This window comes from Syngnathus acus, chromosome 5, assembly GCF_901709675.1.
Source record: "Syngnathus acus chromosome 5, fSynAcu1.2, whole genome shotgun sequence".
In the NCBI taxonomy this organism is placed as follows: domain Eukaryota; kingdom Metazoa; phylum Chordata; class Actinopteri; order Syngnathiformes; family Syngnathidae; genus Syngnathus; species Syngnathus acus.
Window position 1 is genome coordinate 2,966,398 of NC_051091.1, and position 22,760 is coordinate 2,989,157.

The 22,760-nt window shown below is 43.3% G+C and overlaps 1 protein-coding gene and 1 long non-coding RNA gene across 2 annotated transcripts; one reads left to right on the forward strand and one right to left on the reverse strand.

The window, feature by feature from the left end:
* Positions 1-317: 317 nt before the first annotated feature.
* On the reverse strand, positions 318-4,235 carry tbc1d20 (TBC1 domain family, member 20). Its single transcript, XM_037251917.1, has 8 exons — positions 3,851-4,235; positions 3,243-3,419; positions 3,080-3,160; positions 2,816-3,002; positions 2,588-2,689; positions 2,177-2,318; positions 1,832-2,010; positions 318-1,606 (listed from the first exon to the last, which is right to left on the reverse strand). Exons 1-8 carry the CDS (start codon positions 3,888-3,890, stop codon positions 1,345-1,347), a joined length of 1,170 nt encoding a protein of 389 aa, XP_037107812.1. The 5' UTR covers positions 3,891-4,235; the 3' UTR covers positions 318-1,344.
* On the forward strand, positions 4,146-14,367 carry LOC119123096. The gene is made up of 4 exons (XR_005098000.1): positions 4,146-4,230; positions 12,777-12,915; positions 13,760-13,843; positions 13,957-14,367. It is a non-coding gene; the product is annotated as an uncharacterized LOC119123096 (long non-coding RNA).
* Positions 14,368-22,760: the final 8,393 nt, after the last annotated feature.

The following is a 22,760-nucleotide window of genomic DNA, read 5'->3' on the forward strand; positions in this document are numbered from 1 at the left end:
AACTACTAATGTAAAACTAATAATGTGATAAAAATATTAGTACAAGTAAAATAACTAAAAACAAATCGATTATGTATCTTTGTGAGGATCTGCGTTCTGCGTAATCTGTAAACCCTGTAAAATAAAGGTGGAACAGAATAAAAATGTTCGCAAGGACTTGTAGAAAAATTTGGAAAGGTAATCTTATTTCCCTGAGCGACGCATTCACCGTAAGTGAAACGCAGTGAGATAATTTTTGGTTAACACGGCCACCTCCAGGACCAAAAAAGAAGTACAGAACATGTGAGAACTGTGAATTCTCAAGAAAATGCTCAATAGGCGTACTTTAATGGTTTATTAGTAGTCTCCGGTACAGTACAACATTGCATAAAATTATATGGGTTAAAAAACGCACAAAAATGTAGTGCAACATGAATGAATGGCAAACACCTCAGAGCTTTTTAGCAAAGACCCTAATGACAAATATTTCCTCCCCCAAATATTAACAATAGTTTTAGTTAGGTGGCTGGCAGTGTCAAAAATAAAGCTTTGTGTGAAATCAATTTGAAAAAGCTACAGCAAGTACAGGTGAACTTACAGGGTTGAAAAAAAGATGTGTTCATAAGTGAAGGTGAGCAAGAGTTTACTTGCATGCTAATAACCCGTACTCCTTCCAGCAGTGGTGACAAAAAGTGCTTATTCAATTTTAGAACCTACAACATTTGAATGGAGTTGACTGGCTGTGACCTGACACAACAAATTGCACAAAAAAAATCAGTCTCAAAACAGGAGGCATCACCCAGTCTTTTTCTTCTTTGAGGCAGCTCAAACTGACCCAGCTTTTAACCATACCAAACTGAAAGCAAATGACCTAGTTACTGCTCGTTGGAGGAATGTGCCAAGTGCAGCTGTAAAGAAGCGGCGGACGGTGGAGAAATAACTCAAGTGCCATTTCTGTACAGCTTAATACAAGAACTTATTGAATAGACGAGGACTCTAACAATTCTTCATTTGGTCTTTGTCCTGATATCAAATACCTTACAAATGTAAATATACACACTTCGTGTCGAATTGGCAGCAAAGGCCACAATATATTTCTACTAGAATAACTAGGTCATTGTAACTACCAATAACGAGTATGAAATTGTCAGTTGTGCTGTACAGTAATCCCCAAATATTTGTGGTTTACTATTCACAAACTAATCTAATAAATATATCTGTATGCTCCACAGAAAAAAATCCTTTCTGTGGGACTAACCCTCAAAACAAAACTAGACATTTTTGTGCTCTTTGTGAAACACCTTATAGAGCCACAAGATGGCAGCAGTTCTTCAAGAGGTCCTTCATTTTTTTTTCAGACAAGGCTCATGGAAAGAGGTCCAGCTTGGGGGCCCACTCCAGGGCGGTGTTGACAACAGCAAGCGCCGCAGCCCCCAAGGCTACCGTCAGGCCCATCACCGCCAAGCGGACAAAGCGGCGCGTCACAGAGGGCCGGGCCACCTTCGAGCGCTCTGCCACCTCCTCCTGCTGCTGTTGCAGTTGCCTCCGCCGGCGGTGGTAGAGCACCGAGTCAGGCCGCTGCTGCGTCGAGGCCAAGTCAAAGTCTTTAAACGTGGTGGTCGCCATGCTTGGGAAGGGGAAAAGGTTACAATTTTAAGCCTGCCTTGTTAGCTTACCAGTGGTGTCACTGCAGTTTTTGCTGCACAAAAGTGTACACTCAGGTCCAAATCATATTCAATTGTTCCCTTTTTAATGCTTGTTGCAACTCCTTTGTAGTCGATTGCACTTCAATTTCTGGACCTGATTGTAAGGCTGACACCACGTCGGGAAACAGTGGGTGACGGTAACTTACCAGTCGCGCCAGGCGGCCTCTCTGGCCAGTTCGGATGGCGGGAACTGGACAAACAGGTCTCCCGCTCGGCTGATGAGGGTCTCGTAGGGCAGATCCTGAGGAATCTGTGACAGCAGGTGATGGACCATGGCCATGTCGCATTCGCACTCCAGCACCTCCTCCTCTCGGTGCAGGACTATCTGTAGCACACGCGCACGTCACCTTTCAAATGGGACTCTTGACGCTTTGGCTCTTGTTCGGTTGTGCAATTGGAGTCACTCTAAATCACACTATGAAATTTCAATCTCTCCTTGAATACAGTATCCGGCATCGTTCGTTGAAGTAACGGCAGCGAAACCGACTCACCACGGCCGCAAAGTAGATGGGCATCAGCGGATGGCAGGCGAGGAAGAAGTCGTACAACCGCACCACGTGGCGGAAGTCTGCCAGGACGTGGCCGAACCAGGTGATCAGCCAGCTGAGAGCAAAGACGGTGCCCACCTCCGCCCTGGCAAGGACAGACATGCGTCGCTCGAGTGTCCTTTACCACCACAAAATCACCCACTGTGGGTTGGTTGTTTAATGTTACCGCTTTGTCACATAACACAAATGATAAATAACGACTGAGCCAATTTTGCCAAGACAACGTTGGTTAACATTACCAGACGTTGTATGGACTTCCTCTCCCTTGTGGAAGCAGCGCTTCATCCCCGAGCCGCTCGATTACACTCGGTCAATTTAGTGGGGAAAGGTTGAGTGGATGAAAGTTTGCCTTACTGTTGCATGAAATCATGCACCTCGGGCTTGACCCTCTCGATGATGGGCATTAGGTAGTTGAGGATGTGTTTGGTGTTGTCCATGGTGGGGTCCATGAAGTCCCTAGCCAAAATCACAAAGCAGAAAATTCTAATTTTAGAAACAAAAATACAGAGGGACTTTCATAATACCCATACACACACACACACACACATTTGTCAAAGAGGGACACTGATGTCAAAACGTTACCTGAGGTGATGCGTGGAGAGTTTTTCTACAAGGGCCGTTGCCAAGCGCTCGCCCACAACCAGGAGGAAGGTGACGACGATATCGTGGTAACCTTGGTAGTAGTGCAATTGAGGATTACGCTTGAGGACTCGGAGGATGATGTCAATCAGCTCCTCCTGGAGCCCCTCCCGCTGCTCATCCGGCATACCTGGACACGTAGGCGAGCATCATCCATGTTAACCTTTGGGAACATCACCAAGTACTTTGTGGTTCTGGGGTACTCACCAGGAGGGAACCTCCGTAGTGAGCGTTGAACGTCCAGTAGCACTTGGTTGTAATCCTTGTTGTTGTCCCGCTCCACCGTTTCTACGTGGAAAGAGTGGGCGATAAATGTGGCAAAAAGATCCACCGTTAAGAACGAGCGTGTTATGGAAGACATGCACATTACCTGGCTCCTGCTCCAAGATATTGGGCGGGACGTTGAGGAGTCGCGGCCACACCTGACAGCGCATCTCGTCCGTCAGCAGGCCGCCCTCGCTGATGGCCATCCTTCTGAGGGCCGCTACGTCGGCCGGACTCGCCTGCAGGGCCTGGGCGATGTCGGCCATCTTTCTCTGCCGCCGGTCTGACAAAACAAGAGTATGCAATCACCCACTATGGCACACATGTGACAAAGTCTCTGTAAATTCCAGTGACAAAGATTGTCTCTCAGTGGAGATTTACAACTTCAACATACTTCCTGAATTAATGTACTACTTTCCTACATAGGTAGCAATTGAGTGTCATCCTGTAGCATCTTGAAGTGCTTTTGGAAAGTATAAAAACAAAAACGTTTGCTTATTTGCCGGCGCATGATGATGACGTCACATACAATGGCACTGAATTAACATGTCACCTGATCAAAGATACTGATATTATATGCACATCTTTGATCGTACAAGCGCAATTAGCAATCGGGTACTCACTTAAAACTTTCAATATTAGGAGTTAAAAAAATCAAGCTAAGCAACAACGCTGCCCACAATGAATGTCGCCGAATGGGTGGAGGGTTGTTACCGTCATTTATCAGTGACGAGCCGGTGCCTGATGTCTTCATGTTTCCTTCGCTTTATGTAACTGTTGCCAGCTTTTTCGTCTTCAGACTGACATATCTGTCCACGGTGACTTTTGAGGCCAAGCGTTAGAATTAATTTCCCACGGATGCCATCAGCGCAGTTAGCACGGCAAGCCTATTAGGCTAGCACGGGCCGGCCGTGGTTCGTCCTTCGCTGGCGCGCTACGCTAGTCTTCTCCGGGGCGCCTCCGACGTGAACGTCTCCCCCAAAGTGGACATCATGAGTCGGAGAGCTGAGCCGAGGTGGCGTCATGAAACCGGTGACGTTACATGTTTGTATGGACGACCGGCGGCGTACTGGAACGTCACAGCCAAACGCGAGGTAAGCGCATGCGCAGTGAAACGGCATAAAAAAACAACTTTATTTATACAATACTGTACAAGTAGAGAATAAATTCGTCTCCAAGGAGTTCAGACTTGAATACATAATCGTACAGAGGTAAAAAAATAAAAATAAACAAACAAACAAAATTTTGATGTCCGTTATATACAAATTTTAAAATCGTGTAGCGCAGTCATGCGATGAAGTGCAAAAACCAGAAGATGGCAATGTTGATCAAATTACAACCACCGGTAGTTGGCTGACACCTTGGGGAAAAAATACTGATTTTTATCAGTCACTGTAATGTCAATGTTTAATTTCAAAATAAAAAAGAAGAGCGAAAAATTAGCACCAATGACTGATCGCCAACCAATCACAGAGCACCTAAAGTCAGCCAGCCATTCATGCCTATGGGCAATTTAAATTCTTCAATATAGTAAGAAGCCTCAACCTGAGATTTGAACCAAGAACTTCAGACGTATTGAGGCAGATGTGCTGAGGACATTTCTAAATTTAGGCATGGATTAATTTGCCAGGTTATTTAACTCACATGCAGCAAGAGTTAGTGCAATGCTTTACATCTGCAGTATGTTGCTTATAATAAATGGTGTCCCCAATCACAAAGCAAAATAAACAATGCTGAAATAACTACACTTACTCACTGACTTGCATTTTTCCTTCCTTTTTTTTTCTTCCCACTTTACCCTATGATGGATGTGCCCCTGTCATAAAAAGCAGCTTGAATGCAAAAATGGTGGCATTTGCAGAAGGAATGGTGGGGGCAGCACAATTTGCTGTCACAGGACAAGTGTTGAAATTGAGCAAACGTTAAAGGGGGTGTCACTCTCTTCAGTATTTATAGCTTTTAAGCGGCGGCCCGAGAGACGGCAGGACGGAGGGAGCCTGCGTGGAAAAAATGGCAATATCCTACGAGGTGGACGCTCTCGTCGATCATGTCGGATGGCCTTAATGCGTATTATTGCTGGGGCTGCAACTAGTTGTGCAGTTCAACACATAAACACCGCTCAGAAAAAGTGGAAACACAGTCAGTACACCATATGACAAAAACAATACACATGCGATGGAAATTTTTATCTGGAGTGCGTGACAGCACGCACCGACTACAAAATAAAATAAAAAAGTAATCTTTTGTCATCTGCCTATTTCCAAAATGGTAAGGTGTTGTGAATTTTGCTAAACTGTGATGTCACAAGTTACCTAACCACCTTCATGCCCAATCTTTTTATCAATCTTATCCACTATTCATTGTGCTCTTGATGAAATTCCCTGATAGGCCACAGGATGGCACCAAAGTCACATCTAATTGGAAAGTAATACATTGATGTCAAGGAAGCATGTTGAAGTGATACAACCTCAAACTTTTTGTTTGTCGGGGGAGAGTTCACTTTAGCCTGGCTTGTTAGCGGAAGAAGTTAGGCTGACATCATCCAGTGCATTTTTGTAACTCATGACATTTGCAGGCTGTTTATTTCAAAGGGTAATATTGTAAAAATAATTTGAAGAGACATTAAACTCTGTCAGGATCATAGTTTGTATGCTTTGAGCCATTAATCTAGGAAATTATGGAAATTTTTAGGGCGAACACGTTTTTTTCCCCATAATTCACAGCAGAGCCAAGACCCTATTTCTATCGGTACACTGAAATTTAAGACCTGCGTGAAGCTGGCCCCCCACCCCACGCAATATTTAAGCAAAATAGTCTGTTTCGTTTGTGCTTCGTTTGTGCTGGTTTGTGCAGCAAAAAAATTCGTTTGTGCTGCTATGGTTTTTTAGTTATGAACGATTCTTTTATAGGTCATCCAGAGTTCACCCAGCCCCCCATCTGCTCAAAATGGACCCAAAACGGTACCGTTCGTTTGTGCTTCGTTAGTGCTGGTTTGTGCAGCAAAAATTTTCGTTTGTGCTGCTTCCGTTTCGGAGATATTACACATTTATTTTATAGCGATGACGTCACCTAGCCCCCCACTTCCCTCCAAATGGACCCAAAATGGTACCGTTCGTTTGTGCTTCGTTTGTGCAGGTTTGTGCAGCAAAAATTTTCGTTTGTGCTGCTTCCGTTTCGGAGATATTACACATTTATTTTATAGCGATGACGTCACCCAGCCCCCCACCTCGCTCCAAATGGACCCAAAATGGTACCGTTCGTTTGTGCTTCGTTTGTGCAGGTTTGTGCAGCAAAAATTTTCGTTTGTGCTGCTATGGTTTTTTAGTTATGAACGATTCTTTTATAGGTCATCCAGAGTTCACCCAGCCCCCCATCTGCTCAAAATGGACCCAAAACGGTACCGTTCGTTTGTGCTTCGTTAGTGCTGGTTTGTGCAGCAAAAATTTTCGTTTGTGCTGCTTCCGTTTCGGAGATATTACACATTTATTTTATAGCGATGACGTCACCTAGCCCCCCACTTCGCTCCAAATGGACCCAAAATGGTACCGTTCGTTTGTGCTTCGTTTGTGCAGGTTTGTGCAGCAAAAATTTTCGTTTGTGCTGCTTCCGTTTCGGAGATATTACACATTTATTTTATAGCGATGACGTCAGGTAGCCCCGCCCCCCTGTTTACTTCCAAATTGACCCAAAATAGTGCCGTTCGTTTGTGTTTCGTTTGTGCTGGTTTGTGCTGCAAAAATGGTACCGATTGTGCCGCAAAAAAATTTGTTGACGTTCAGTGAATCATTCAATTTGTCATTTATTTAATACTAATTTATTTTCTAGAGATGTCAAATCCTTGCTCCATGGATCGTTAATTAACCATTTGTTTGTACCATTGCAATTTTTCATTATTAAAATCATGCATCTTCATTAACCCCCTGTCATGTATTTTATTCTTTTTCACTTGACATCATGATAACTCCTTAATTCTTACACATGTATTATCCAACTAATTACCATGCCAAGTGACCTCTGCAGGCCGGTAAGACATATCGCAACAGGGTGGCGAAAAACAAAGACGTGCAACTTTTTCAAGCGACAAATACACAACTATCTCCGAAGATTTAATAACAGTGAGTGACAGAAAGTGTCTTTTTCTGGGAAGTGACCATCGACCAATGTAAGTAAAAACTTTGTGAGGGCAGGATGGAACCACATGTATGGCGAGCATCACAGGCAAATAAATCGATGGACTTCGGAGACCCTGAGCCACGCCACCTGCCAAATTTGGCCACCCTGCGCAAGGCAAAGCAAGAGAAAAATGATTTGGCATTAGGTGACAAAAATCCAATTTTATCATTGCAGATGTTGAAATACAGTGCACCTCACAGTGACAGCATCAAAGACATTGGACTTGACAAGTTTTTCTGTCACTATTGGAGTCAAACACAAATGCATGTGTACAAGAGCTTAAAGAAATCCCACCCAATATTATGTGTTGATGCAACTGGCTCAATAGTTAAAAAACTGATGAGGCCGAATGGCATGTCTGGCCATATCTTCCTGTATCAGGGTGTTATGACAGGGCATACCAGCTCCAGTGTCCCAGTCGTGCAGATGCTGTCAGAGAAGCATGATGTTAATGCTATCACACAGTGGCTGAAGGAATGGATCCATGCAGGTGCATCTGTTCCTAAAGAAGCAGTGAGTGACTTTTCTCTGGCGATTCTTGGAGCTCTAGTCAAAGCTTTTACCCCTCATCCTGATCTGAAGAGCTACATCAATGAGTGCTTTAACATTTCACGTGGGAATCAACCTGGACATCTACCCCCATGTTTTGTCAGGGTAGATGTAGCACACTGCATTAAGATGATCTGCCGATGGGACTGCCTGAAAAACAAAAGACCTCGTGTTAAGGATTTCTTTGTTAGGTCAATAGCACAGCTTCTTAAGTCACAATGTTTGCAACATGCAAAAGAACTTCTTCGTGCTATCACCATTGTGGCACTGAGTGAGACAGAGGGTAATGACAATTCTGGAGCCCCTATCCCATCAGAAAAGTGCAAGAAATACTTGAGAGCGCAAATCGCAGAGGAATTTGTCCCCATTTCAGATGAGGAAGTTGAGGGACAAGAACCAGGTGATTCATTAAATCAGCACATCCAGACTAATGTCCGAGAGTGGGTGACAGAAATATGTGAGGAGAGCAGGTCACTTGCCATGGCTGATGGGGATAGAGACAACATCCACTTCCTCCCTGAGATTATTCCCCAAATAACAAGACTTGGAAGTTACTTGCCACTCTGGACAGCAATAATGGTCCCTCTCTTCAAAAGCGCCAGCATCACTGCAAGTTCCGCAGCTGTTGAAGCAGAGTTCAAAAACATAAAAAAAGGCCTTTTCAAGCATGAAAGCCTACCCATTCGTGTGGACCGGTTTGTTGCTCGTCATCTTTCCTTCATTGAGGGAAACATGCGGATTTGCTCTGCAAAACAAAAAAGTGATGTGTGTGATGCCACGACCGTCAGAGAGCCTGACAATGTCTGCAGTACTTCTCAAACTGAAGTAGTAAACAAAAGGGGAGAAAAATCTCATCCTGGAGCGGAGCCAGATGCATCTACTGACAGTGCAGTTGAAAACTGGAGAGGTTTAGCGGTCCCACCGAAAAAAAGAAAGATAACTTCATATCTCTCTCCTTGTCCTGAATGGCTGCATATTGACACACAAGTGGGCTGGAAAAAAGTCAAGGTACCATTGTTGAAAAACGGGAACCATCAACAGCCTGTTAAACTTCGCACATCAAAAGTGTTTGTGCTCAATACTTGTGCATTTGATTCTGTCTTGCAATGCTTATGCTGTTCTTTCTGTGAAAGTTTTTCATTTGAAAAGACTGTTCTGAACTATGAACATGGGAACCAATTCCTCCACCTGGTGAAAACCATCACAACACAGAGTGTGAACCCACAGGTATACTCACAGAGGGCAGAACTGCTGGGGGAAATATTCAAACCTGTCCTCCTGACCTCTGGTGCTCTCCAAATTGATGCACAATGCCACATCTCCACTGTAATTGAGAGCGCAATGAGGAATATCCCAAGTGTTTATTTGATAAAACAATGCTCCTCACAGTACTGCAGTTTAAGCCAACAAGTAACAAGGCAAGTTTCACTTGTTTGTCCAAACGTTGCTGTCCTGCAGACCTGTGGCATGGCTTCTCTTCAGACTGCTGCTGAAGAGGGACTCAGCCTTCCTGACTCTCTCTGCCTCAGGCCAATTGAAAATCCTTCCCATTGTCCGTCTTCATTCAAAACACAGGACAACAATACAGGCAAGGCTCTGTGTTCAGGTAATGTTACTCACAGCTACAATCTGGGAGAGTTTGTGTGGATTGACACTGACCTTGGCAGCAGTTGCAAGGAAGTTGCCTTGCTTGAATTTCCCTCCAGTCTGGAGCTAAAAGAGAAGACCTTTACTTTGAGAGCAGTCATTGGCTTTGAACCAGGACTGACCCAGGATTCTCTCGGGCATTATGTGGCATACTGCAGGAGGACTGCATATGCCTGGGAGATCTATAATGACCTGGGAAGTGGAGTGAAAGCAGCATCAGTAAATACTAAGATCTTCCCACATGCTGTTCTACACAGTGCAGTGATGCATTGTTTGAATTGTTGGAAAAAAATGTTGATAATGTTCCCTTTGACAAAGAAAGTTATTTTTTCACGTTTTCAAGTTTCTTTTTCTGGCTGTCATCAACTTCACATACATGTATTAATTGTTGCATTAATTAATGTTTTGGAGCAGACATAGACTCATCAGGTATTTAGATTGCGGTGAACCTTTTGCATGTCAGATGTAATTGAAAAAAATGATCACATAGGCTTATTGAAAACAAGGAAATTAATCAATGAGCACGATACAAACATAATTACAGAAATATCCTCGTACTAAAAGCCATTCCCCGCAGTGAAAGTTTTCTGTAAGATAAAAAGAAAAGAAAAAAAAGGCTAAGAACATGTTTACCTTGTATTCGTCCTGCATCAGGAGCATTCCAGTCCAGGAGCTTGAAATTCGCGACAAAATACAGTGACGTGGGCTGGGTGACGTCTTTGCTATGAATTAAATGTGTAATATCTGCAAAACCGTAGCATCACAAACGAAACTTTTTGCAGCACAAACCAGCACAAACGAAACACAAACGACCGGCACTATTTTGGGTCAATTTGGAAGTAAACAGGGGGGCGGGGCTACCTGACGTCATCGCTATAAAATAAATGTGTAATATCTACGAAACGGAAGCAGCACAAACGAATTTTTTTGCTGCACAAACCTGCACAAACGAAGCACAAACGAACGGTACCATTTTGGGTCCATTTGGAGCGAAGTGGGGGGCTAGGTGACGTCATCGCTATAAAATAAATGTGTAATATCTCCGAAACGGAAGCAGCACAAACGAAAATTTTTGCTGCACAAACCAGCACTAACGAAGCACAAACGAACGGTACCGTTTTGGGTCCATTTCGAGCAGATGGGGGGCTGGGTGAACTCTGGATGACCTATAAAAGAATCGTTCATAACTAAAAAACCATAGCAGCACAAACGAAAATATTTGCTGCACAAACCTGCACAAACGAAGCACAAACGAACGGTACCATTTGGGGTCCATTTGGAGCGAGGTGGGGGGCTGGGTGACGTCATCGCTATAAAATAAATGTGTAATATCTCCGAAACGGAAGCAGCACAAACGAAAATTTTTGCTGCACAAACCTGCACAAACGAAGCACAAACGAACGGTACCATTTTGGGTCCATTTGGAGCGAAGTGGGGGGCTAGGTGACGTCATCGCTATAAAATAAATGTGTAATATCTCCGAAACGGAAGCAGCACAAACGAAAATTTTTGCTGCACAAACCAGCACTAACGAAGCACAAACGAACGGTACCATTTTGGGTTCGTTTTGAGCAGATGGGGGGCTGGGTGAACTCTGGATGACCTATAAAAGAATCGTTCATAACTAAAAAACCATAGCAGCACAAACGAAAATTTTTGCTGCACAAACCAGCACAAACGAAGCACAAACGAAACAGACTATTTTACTTAAATTTTGCGTGGGGTGGGGGGCCAGCTTCACGCAGGTAATTTAAGAACTTTTTTCACAAATTGACTTGGATGTTTCTTGGCTTCGGCCTCTCCTAGATTCCCATCCGTGTAATCTTATTTTGAGCGCTTGACTCTCAGCTCATTTGAATAAATGTGTGAAATGTTCTTTTGCTCCCATGAACACCTGCAACTTGATTAGCGGCTGACATTAAGTTGTTTTGGTGCAGTGGGCCGCCAAGCGCTGTTCCTGCTTCATAACTCTGGATTTAGCATCCCGCCCCCTGCGCCCGCCCCTCCAACCCTCCATTTTTTTTTCTTTCTAATACGACACCATATGCGTTTTTATGCATAATAGGCAACCGGCTTTAGCTCAGAGTGAAATACGGCAAGCAAAGGGGGAAATAACACTCCAGGCTAATCCATTTTACTCTACCCCTGCCTGGTTGCTTTGACAAAGGTGGTTTATTCCCATTAGCATCCAGGTATGATGATAATAAATATGTATTACAGCATCCCTCTATCAAACAAAGCCCAAATGGACTGTGGGAGTCGCTTCAAACAAACAACGCTCAGACGCGCTAGCAGCCCAATGTGTGCAAGTACGGACCTCAGACAAGGCCTCAGTCGGCCATTTCTTTTGTCGTCTTGTTTTATTTCGGTGTTGCAAAAGTCATCAATCCTTTGACCACGAGGAGGTGGGGCCAGTTTGAGCTGAGTGTCGAGCTTCTGCGTTTCAGCAGCCTTAATTAAAATTACTGTCGTACTATCTGGACAGATGATAGCTGATGGCTACATAATTGCACGTCATTTGATAATTCATGTAATCTTGATTTGGCTGCATCTTATCCACGGTAGAATGTTCTCTTGGGAATTAGGCACGTCTGTATTTCCAATGCAAAAGTAAAGTGCTGTTATGAACACAAAGTTATTTTATTGATTAATGAATGTTATAAAAACTATCCATTTCTCGCTACTCATCTACAGCATTTACATCGGTGGACATCCATGAAGCTATCTCACTACACCTTTAGACGTCTACCTGAGGTTATATTATTTATAGAGTTTTGCTGACCCAGCACATGGTCCCGGCGAGGCATTACAAAAGAGACGGAAAAAGAAAATCCCATGGCTAGCGTTGGTTGAGTGGAACTTTTTCATTTCATTTTTCATTTTCATTATCTGTCAGCTGAAAGTATAAATGCCAGAAGGATTAGAGAAATCAGAAATTACATGGGCTCTCGGCTTTCCCCCGGCTGACCGGGTGCTTATCCTCTCCTCGGTTCCTCTCTCCCTCTCCTGCCTCCCCCTACCTGCTTCCCACGCGGCTCGTCCGCGCGCCATCTTTTACCTATCGCGCAAAGTCCCTTTGGCCCTCTTTTTTTTTTTTTTACTCCAGCTTTTCTACCACTCCTGAGCCGCATTGTGGCCTTTTCTAATATCCCGCTCTTGCCGTCCCGTCGGCACGGCCCCGGTTCCGCGTGACCGGCACCCCGCTGGTCTTCAGCGATGAGAGGGAAGTGTCTCCAGAAGGGAGCCCTTAATCCCCCATGATCTATTACAGATAGCAAAGCTGGCCCAGGGGACGAAGATTAGGAGAGCCAAGATACTGGCAACATCGATTGTCTCTCTCATCCCGGGGGCGGCCCGCCAGTTTGCTCCTGTGATGACATTCAACCAGCGGAAAATACTTCTAAATGCAGGTGTGTTGCCAAAAGGGAAAAAGCCTTATTCGCGTCCACCTCATGTAAACCGCGCAAAACGACAGGTGGTTTTACACCATAGTGATGCCTTGAAAAACGAGTTTACATCGTTCCTTAACCTAACTCTTAACTCAGAACACTCATCTCAAATCTTCCAGTAATGTTAAATTCATGAATCCATTTTACAAGGAAAAATATCCCATGATCTTTCACTGAGGCAAGTATTCTGTTTTAGTTGAACTATACCGGCACTCGGACAAAACGTAATGTCCAGTTTAAACAGGTTCTCTTGTGGCAACTGAGGAGAGCACATCTGCTTTTGTTCCTTGTTGTTGTTGTTGTTGTTGTTGACGACGATATGCAGTTCTGTAGTCTGTCTCCGCGGCGTTTATATCAGACTGAACAAAACAGCTTCAAGTGCCCCGCTATCGTGAACGAGGACAATGTGTGCATTCAGACAATGTTCTGCAGCTGAGGTCACCAGGTGCTACCAGCCTTGTTCGAAAAATTGCCTTTTCTCAGAAAATAAAACGAGACAAAACAAGAATAAAGAGCCTTTATTTTTTTTTACAGATATACAACTATATACAATATGGGCGAGATTCTTTGCCGTGCCTGTTGAGAAACAAACTTGACGTCAGTGGCTGCGAACGTGTCGATCCCAAATGACAAATTTAAAAGCACGGCTGTGATTGAGTTGATTAAATACATACAATTAAAGGTAATTTAATTTGTTTCGCAAGTGTGTATCAAGTTTGTAGCCCTTCACAGTATTCAAGTCACACTCACTTTTAAAAAGGTCATTGACCCCTACAGTCTCTCTGCATGTATCTCACGCACGAAGGAAGGAGCAACATTTTCTCTCTCCTGGGCCTACTTGGATCGTACAAGCTACAAAGGATTGCCAACAACAGACTGCAGCTACAAGGTCTCCGCTAATCACGCTATTGATCCTGTAATTTCGCCCATTTGAAGCTCTTTACCACGGTGGGCGGTATCGATGAATAAAGTCCAAGCCTTTTCTTCTCCTCGCACTTGCAGAGGCGAGCGGCGTCTTCAGGGAGGTGACAGAGACCGCCGCTGGTTCATTTGATTTTAGCCTTCTGCCAGCGTCGCGGGAAAGGCTGTCATATCAGCCGAGTGACGCATATGAAAGAAGGCTCATTTTGAAAGCTCCCCTGGCCTCGTGTTGTACAGGACCAAAAGCGAAATAATGGAGGACAATGCGTTTGTTATGTGCACTGATTTTGAGGAATTCATGTCAGTGATATCTAACTTTGGAACTACAAATGCACCTTTAAGAATTTACAGTTGAAATGATGTAATGGTAGGCCAGGAAGTGCAAGGCAGAAACAGGAAGTGAGGGAGGTTTTATGTCTGACACGCAGTGATGTGCCAGCATGTGCAAGTGACAGCAAGTGTCATGTCAATTAGTTACATTTAAAACTAAGCAAAGTTAACAGGTACAACACTTGGTGATTTTTTTTTTTTTTTTTGCTGTAACAGTCAAATTCCCTGAAAAAGCTCGACACTCATGCACACCAAACAGTTTGGGAGCTGGTGGAAAAACTCATCATCAGGTCATTCTTGTAAGTGTTACGATTTTATGCATTTACTGTTTTTTGCTGGGATGAAATTGTCTGTCTAAATTTAAGATCATTTGTTGTGCTCTCTGGCACTCAAGCACGCAATGAAATAAACATTGACTCAATCCAACAGTACCTTCTAGCTATGGCAGCTGTTATGAAAATACGAGATTAATTAACAGCATATTTAATTGTTGGTCTTTTTTTTTTTTTTAAACAGATACATGTTGGGTTCATCTTTTAACTCCCATTTAAGTACCAAGCTCAAGTTCTTGCCTGCTTAAGTGTTAGAATGAGTGCAAACGGTTGATGTAATTAAAAATCAAGCTGTGCATCTCAATGTACTGATGCTTGTCAGCCATTCCAGGTTTTTTTTTTTTTGGTCTCATTTACAGATAGGGCGCGAGAGGAACTTTAACATGCATCCTTGACAATAATTACGCGGCGCCATGACAGAAATAAACTCTGCAATCAGCTTCTAATTTACGACCACCTGCAAGATGACACGACACCGCTGATTGTAGCTTTAATTATTCGCCGCACTTTGCATCGCATAATTGAAGAGCCTGACATTTCTGAGTCCTAACGTGGCTTTGTTTAATGAGACACAAAAGAGTGAAGGTGCAATGGGCGCAATATAGTGTGAAGCGGCAGTTAATGCTCTGATGTTGCCTTGACGTTGGGCGAAGGTTGCGCATAAAAGGCAAACAGTGAAGAAAATACGTTCAACTCTTGAGTCACCACAATAGGCGAAAACAAAGATGTCTGAATTGTAATAAGGCAGCCATTATGATACAATATTGAAGCTGCAGAGAATTCTGAGTGTCACATAGCATTCACCAACCCGATGATATAATTGCTCATTGCATGCTCTTTCACAATGGTTGTGCAAGTTTTTTTTTATGGATCTAGCTACCTGAAAGACCAGCTTTCTTGACAGAATGGAATTCCACAGCTAAATGTTTAATCGCATTTTCCTATTTTTATTTTTTTTTTTAAAGCTTGGTCCTTGTTATCCTGGCGATTAAGCAAACGTGGACTTGTAGAGTGGCCGATGCTCGATGAGCGCAATTCTACCCCGTGTGTCCCTGGCCTGAATGATGGCGTGTGGGCCGCCAGACCTTTTAAAAGCAACTTGCGCTTAATTGTCCGCTGCCTTTTGCCTTTTGTCTGTGGATTTATAATGCACTTTGGAGCCGCTTTGCAATTCTGAGGGCGGTGGCCTTTTGTGGGATGGAGTTTATAGGATGATGTTTTGTTGATGTGGAATTAGGACATGATCCAGTTAAAGGCTAAAGCAGCACGTTCTGTATAAACACTCATGTTTTGCTTTTTAGTTCATCCTTTTTTTGAACAATAGTTGGTTCTTTGAGATTTCAAGTGTAAACAGATGTATTTTTCCCAACACCCACGAGCAATGTCCAATTAGCTTTAGCCTCAATGCAATTAGTTGTACTTTAATGGCTCTTGTTATGCAAACGGTAAATTGATACAACACACGGTGACCTGGTTGCTCGATTTCTACGCGGTTGTCCTGATTACTGCCCGCAGAACCCAGTCAATGCCACCATCTTATGTCCAAATGAAAACGTGCACTGAGAGATAAATTTAAAAAAAAGTGAGTAAGGTAGTGAGATGCAGGTGAAAGGTCCAAACTGCTTTTGACTCAACAATGGAAGTATCATTTATTATTGATGCCTCTACAAGGGTAGGCTAGAGTGACTTTTCATAAGGATGATTTCTCTTTACCTTCTCTGCCTTCCTCTCAACTTGAAGTCATTTTTTCAGCACTTTGGATGCATTTGAATGTAATCGACTCATAAAATTAACAAGAGCTTCGCTTCAGAAAGAGTTGACAAAATCGACTCGTTCCCTGGCGCTTTGCAATGTGAAAGATAATACGCCGCTCGCTTATTCCAATTGGGATTTCTTTTGTTTTGTTTACGTCTGTTCTTTGCAGTGCTTGTAAAAAGAGTCCAAAACGGCTATATTTAATGATGTTTATTTTAAGATGTGATGTTGTGAAAGCGAGCTGCACTGAGAGAAACAAAACGAATTGTCAACTCTTCTACTGAAGCCCTCAGCCTTTTTTTTTTTGGAACAAATCTCATCTGAAACCACGTTCTTTATGTTCCAACTAGATTTGCCCGCCCGTCAGCCAGTGATATATCCAGCAACGATGGATGCCAGAACATGCCATTAACGTCTGACAGTATGTCATCCTTACATACCCAGCATCCTGTCGACGGGCTCCCACGTCATGATAACGTTGCGCGTCCCAGATGTATTGGAAATGCTTTTTCAGTTCAAGCCCACTAAACTTGTAGCGCGATTCCATTCTGAAATTAGCCAACGAGGAAACACTGGGGAGAATGTTGGAATGAGAAAAGAAGATATTCAGTCAAGACAGGCTTGTTATCTTTGACTCTGTAAAGTTTCCCAATATTGCTGTGTAGCTGAGGACACGCTTTATCTGGGGGGATGAGAAGAAGAAAGTTCAGCACGGGCCCTTCGGAGCTCCGCGCGAGTCTGCTTCTTATCCTCCCAGGGAGAACTCGGGCAATTTTGGTTCTGATTGGAAGCCAAGCGGACCGAAGGGCTCAATGAACGAAAACCCTTTCATCTCCCTACCAGATGATTTACATTTGCACATGAGTGAGGCCTAATCTGCACATTTTTAAACAAGCAGAAAAAAAAAAGTTTGTCCAGGAGTCACTGATGACCGATGTCGTTTCCTCCTTATGTAACTTTCTTTCTGTCTTTCTTTTCTTTTTGTTTTTTTTTGGTGTTTGCTCTGCAGGTTCATGAAAAGCCCATTTGGGCGGACGGATGCGGTGAGATGATGTTCATGTAAAAACATTTCTAATTCCATGGAATTCCTCCCGCACACTTATTATTACAAGACTTGACATCACGACAAAGCTCCATGCTGTCTTTGGATTCGACATCAAACGCTTTTTTCCGCTTAGCTGAATTTATTCACAACTGCTTAAAAGTATTAGACATCCCCGGTGTATGTGTGTGTACCTCAGGAGAGGTTGCATGCTTGTGTAAAAAAATCCATTTGGAACTCCTGATGTTCTCTGCATGATTAAAATGGTGGCAGCTAATTTCCTTGGTTTGATTCCCCGCGTATTTCCAGTTCACTATTCGGAAAGTTAGCAAGTGGCCTTTTTGGTCTGTGGGGCCGTTTTCAAGTCATGTTCCACAAACGACAATACTGAGAATACAGTGTGCCGTATACTTTTTGGGCTGCATAGAACACATTTATTGTTTGACTTGAAAATGGTGAATGGACTGAATCGTAAACTTCATCAATGGCTCGGCCATCTGGGAAGTGTAACATTACCGTGATGTGGGAGCCTGTCGACAGGATGTTGGGTATGTAAGGATGAGCTACTGTCAGACGTTAATGGCATGTTCTGGCATCCGGGTTTGCTAGATATATCATTGGCTAGACTGGCGGGCAAATCTAGTTGTAACTCTCACCGTTGGACATGACTGTTGTGACTGACCGCATTGCTGACACGGCGCCGTAATGGATGTCTCCTCACATTCACATCATATTTACTAACTTGAAATTGGATCCTGATTCAAAATCTTTTTTACCGACTCTAAATTCAGATTCACTTCATATATTCCCAATTTGAAAGTAAGTCTTGGTGGGGAAACCTTCGCCAGTCCAACTACTTTTCAGTTAAATTATTCTTTGTTTCCAGGTTAGCTTAGTTGCAAGTTGACAAAGGAGGCTTTTTTAATTTAAAATTATGATGGCTTGGATTATATTTGTAATAATGACGATTGTTTCTTTTCACTGTCAGTGTATCAGCGTTTTATGTCGGAATTGTTGCTGATGTGTTGCAACGTTTTTAGTTTTAGTTAGTTGTTCAGGTTTGTTGTTGATTTAAAATTAATAGTCAGTCATGGATCCGTTATGGACAAATATGCTTTCAGCCCGAGTCGTGCTCAGGGGCACAAATACAACGCTCGTAATGTTAAGTCAATAACCCGCGCGCCATGGATGGATGGCGAGCCGGTGTGGCAATAAAACAAAGAGTCACTTGTATTGACACAGCCATCCATAGTGCTCTGCTAACTCTCTGCTGACTAGACAGAGAGACTGTTTTTCTACCTTTTTACATTCAGACAGTGTTCCCGCTCCAACTGACTCTTCCTGAAAATAACCGCCTCTCCTTGTTGTGGATCTCCAATGCACATGTTATTCTGCACTGCACCTCAGAGGACATTTGGAGTTCTTATCAAAGTAACACGGAAGCAAATTTGGGTGTTGAAATTGGATGTGACCGGCTCGGCATCCTTGAAAGCCGAGGGCCCGAGGACAGAGGCTGTTGTACTGACAGCCTGTCCCCAATTGCCTCATACATCAAGGTGTATCCGCTCAGATAGAATAGTATATAATCACACTTTGATATGATATACTTTCCGCGGCTCATATCCGTTCAGCCTTCCACGGCTTTGTAAACCAGCCCGTGTTGGCATCCTGCCCGCAGCTGTCACGAAGAGCAGCGGAAAAAATATAGACGTGGGTCCAAAACAGAGGCAACAACTTTTAATTTGCCACTGATAGGCTGTGGCGTCCTTGGCTGATGGCAGCTGATTTACACTGCGCAACTTTGCGGAGGTGCTTAGCAGGCTTTAGATAGTCTGGCGTTTAACTTGAATACGAGCTGTAAATATAACACACAAATATCACAGGCGAGTTAAAGCCCTGTTAAAATGGTCCTTGAATTTACCTGTTTCGGAAGCGTCAGTGAAAGCCATGCAGCGAGAGAACGTGACGAGCTCGGGAGGGACACCACAAAAGCAAACAAATAAACATCAATGTGCGCATTTAGAATTCAGGCTAAAATTCCATTTATAGGCTGAATTTGTGAGAAAGTATTGGAAGACTGTGCCGGTGTCATTTTGAGGTTAGGTTTTTAAGGTGTCTTTTCTCAACTCAAATATGCCACAAACAGCTTGCTGACCTGCTTTTTGGAATACACAACCCAAAACAATTGCAGGACTTTTTTTCTCCCAACTTGACCGCACGCTGTTTCTAGAGTAAGAGCTCTGGCGGCGTTGTGGAGACACGCACTCAATCGTCTTTCAAGCCCCACGAGAGCTGTGCAAAGTAGAAAGGATTGACTTTGGCTTCATTCTCTGACAATGGGATAAGAGCGAGCCTGAAGAAAAGGGGGTCCAAAAGACACAAGTTATTCAAAAGCTGACAGCTTGAAAGAACAAGGCGCTTCTTTTTGGCTGGACTTCTTTCCTCTTGGGGATCACGGCTGACTTGAGGAGGTTAATTGTCCGACAGATGACAATAAAACTGATGTCGCTTATCCAAATGCCGCTTGACAACAACGCGTGAGCAAATATTTACTTGCCTGTGAGCTCATGTTTCATTTCATGACTGCACGCTACAATATAATGCGGTTTGGTTTCATTAATTAACGTTTTGTGTGTGTGTGGTTTTTTTTTTGGCGTGCTGTACTGTCCTCACGGGCGCTATCTGGGGCATGCAGCCATGCTTGCTGAATAAAAACCCTTCTGGAAGAGTCTAAAAACTGCAGGCAGCTCTTCCTGCAGGCCTCCGAATGAGCCCTGTGTCTTTCAGGAACAGTTAAAGTAAATTATTCTGTACTTGTCAATGACAGCCAAGGGAATGTGTTTAGGCAAGGTCTGATGTGGATGTGGATGCGTAGCTTGGCAACAGTGTTCCTACATTCTTTTATTATTATTTTTTTAATTCTTCTTTCACCAGTCAGACATTTTGGATAAACCTGATTCCAAGACATTCATGCTGTCTTTTGACTTTGATCATCACCATTTCTTTTAAATGTTATTGTAGAAAAAGATGCATGCCCAACCTTATAACTTGGCAAGTGTTCCTACACTTATTATTATTTTTTTAATTCTTCTTTCACCAGTCAGACTTTTTGGATCAACCTGATTTCAAGACATTCATGCTTTCTTTTGACTTTGATCACCACCATTTCTTTTAAATGTTATCGTAGAAAAAGATGCATGCCAAACCTTATAAATGGGTACATCCTATTGGATATACAGTGATCCCTCGCTACTTCGCGTTTCGTTTATCGCGGCTTCACTACATCGTGGATTTTTTTTTCCAAATTAAAAAAACATTTAAAAGTCTAAAACTTCTAAATTGAGGAAACGTGTCTAACCTTTAGGACAATGTAGTATTGTTCGTTTACATTCCTTGAGAAGTCCGTTTTCGCGAATTAGCATCTTTCCCCCAACTCGTTAGCCTGTCCAGTACTTCTTGTTGGTGATCGTACTTCGCGGATTTCACTTATCGCGGGTGGTTTTTGGAACCAATTATCCGCGATATACGAGGGATTACTATACTCATATGGTTTCCTCTTTTCCAATAGACACCCTGCCCCAATTTGCATTTGTCAACTGAAATCCAACCATTTATTGCCACGGACGTATATATTCGTCAAGATTAGGGGTGATTCTCGGCTTGTCTCGTATTGTCAATATGTATGAATGTAACATGCCAACAATCGTTGCCTGGAGAAGAATACAGAATGTCTTATTAAGATTTGCATATCTGTGTGCCATTTGTTTATTTGTCTGGCTTCAAGGTCTCACTCGCGGGGCCAAGAAATATGCATTCAAGAGGGTCCTTAGTGAGCGCACATTTGCGCTAATTAGCTACAGAGGAATAACAGGAAAGTCTTAAACTGCCAATGAGTTTACATTCTAAAAAAAGAACTTGATAAATAAGGCATATATTATAGACCATGCGTGCAAGTGACTTTGTCAGTTCTAAGACGATAATGAAGACATAGTGTTGCCTTCTTAAGCATTTGGACGTCAAATACATCATCCATTATAGCAGATGGTGCTACAGCGTTGCAGTTAAAGGCTGATAGATGTGGAAATGGGATATATGACACTTATGTGCGACGGCAGGCCATCCGTATCTAATCACGAAGTAAAGAACACCAAAGTAAGTAAAAATCTCCCCTTGCACCACCGCTGCCACTTTTCCTAATAAATGGTTGGCCTGCATGCAAGTCCTTATGGCACTTGCCGATTCCCGTGGCCCATGTTCCTGTGTAGCGGTGAAAAAATAAGACTTGACGGATTGGTTTCCAGCACGTTGACAGAGGCAAGAAAATCCCCAAATGGCCGCTCTTCTAGCACTCCAAATCACCATGTACCAATCTTCCCCGCAGGCAGTTGGTTGCCATGCCCATGTCATGTTTTGTTGGGGTCAATTTGAGCTGGTTGGGGTTCTTGGACTACTCGCGCTGAGGGACTGAAATTTATCTGCTGCAGATGAGGCCGATTATAGCCAAAGGAAAAAAGCCAAAGAAGAAGGCAGATAGAGGCAGTCAGGGTGTGTGCGTGTGTGTGTGTGGGGGGGGGGGGGGGGGGGGGGGGTAGATAAAAGCCGAAAAAATACGAGCATGAGTGCTCCACTCTCCTGTCTGCCATTTTTATATGCAATCGTATTGCTGCCTCATTTTTAAATAACAGATCTCCCTCCTTCGCTCGCCATTAATGGCTTGAGAAATATTGATTGGCCATCTGGTCTTCTGGAGACTAAGGCTAATATCTGCTGTCTACCACATATAAATCTCCAGTCTCCGCTGCCTAAATAATGCAGAAGCAAACAGGCAAAGTAGCAGCCAGAGTAAAAGAGAGAGAAGCAGCAGCAGCAGCAGCACAGATGGCAAAAAAAAAAAAGTGTTCCAGATCTGCCAGTGATCAAACTAAAGATTTGTCCCTGTTGCTTGCGTCTGGCTGCAGCCCGCTTTGGGACTCTTAAACTCCGGCTGACACAAGGCTGTCCAGGAACAGATGATGGCCCTTTTGTAAGCAATGAGAAGTGATCAGGGTGCGGAGGATCCTGAAGTTGTTTTTGTCATCTTGTTTTTTTTTCTTCTTTTTTATGTCCCACATCACTCCAAGTAGGACGCGTTCAAAGCGCACTCTCACGTCGATATAAAGCATCGGAAGCATCGCGGGCTGTACCTTTAATGATTTAAGCGCTCTCTTTTTTAGTTTTATAGCATCAAATGATCTGTGAAGGTGCAAAGATTTGCTGCAAAAATACATAAAGACAAGCTGAGCATTCTTAGTGAAAAGGAAAACTGACAAGCGCAAGTTGCTCAAATTGCACACTATTGAATTTGTGGCCTGTGGTGCAGACAAAACACATTTGACTAACATGACAAAATATTCTTTAGCGTCTCGCGTTCGAAGGGTGTCGAAAGT

Bases quoted from the DNA above. Each gene is read 5' to 3' on its own strand.
- tbc1d20 (XM_037251917.1), bottom strand. From the start codon at position 3,890: ATGAAGACATCAGGCACCGGCTCGTCACTGATAAATGACG. The intron at 2,690-2,815 runs GTAACGTTTTGA...GATTTTGGCTAG, and splicing joins CTCTCCACGCATCACCTCAG to GGACTTCATGGACCCCACCA. The intron at 2,319-2,587 runs GTAAGGCAAACT...TGTCCTTGCCAG, and splicing joins GTGCATGATTTCATGCAACA to GGCGGAGGTGGGCACCGTCT.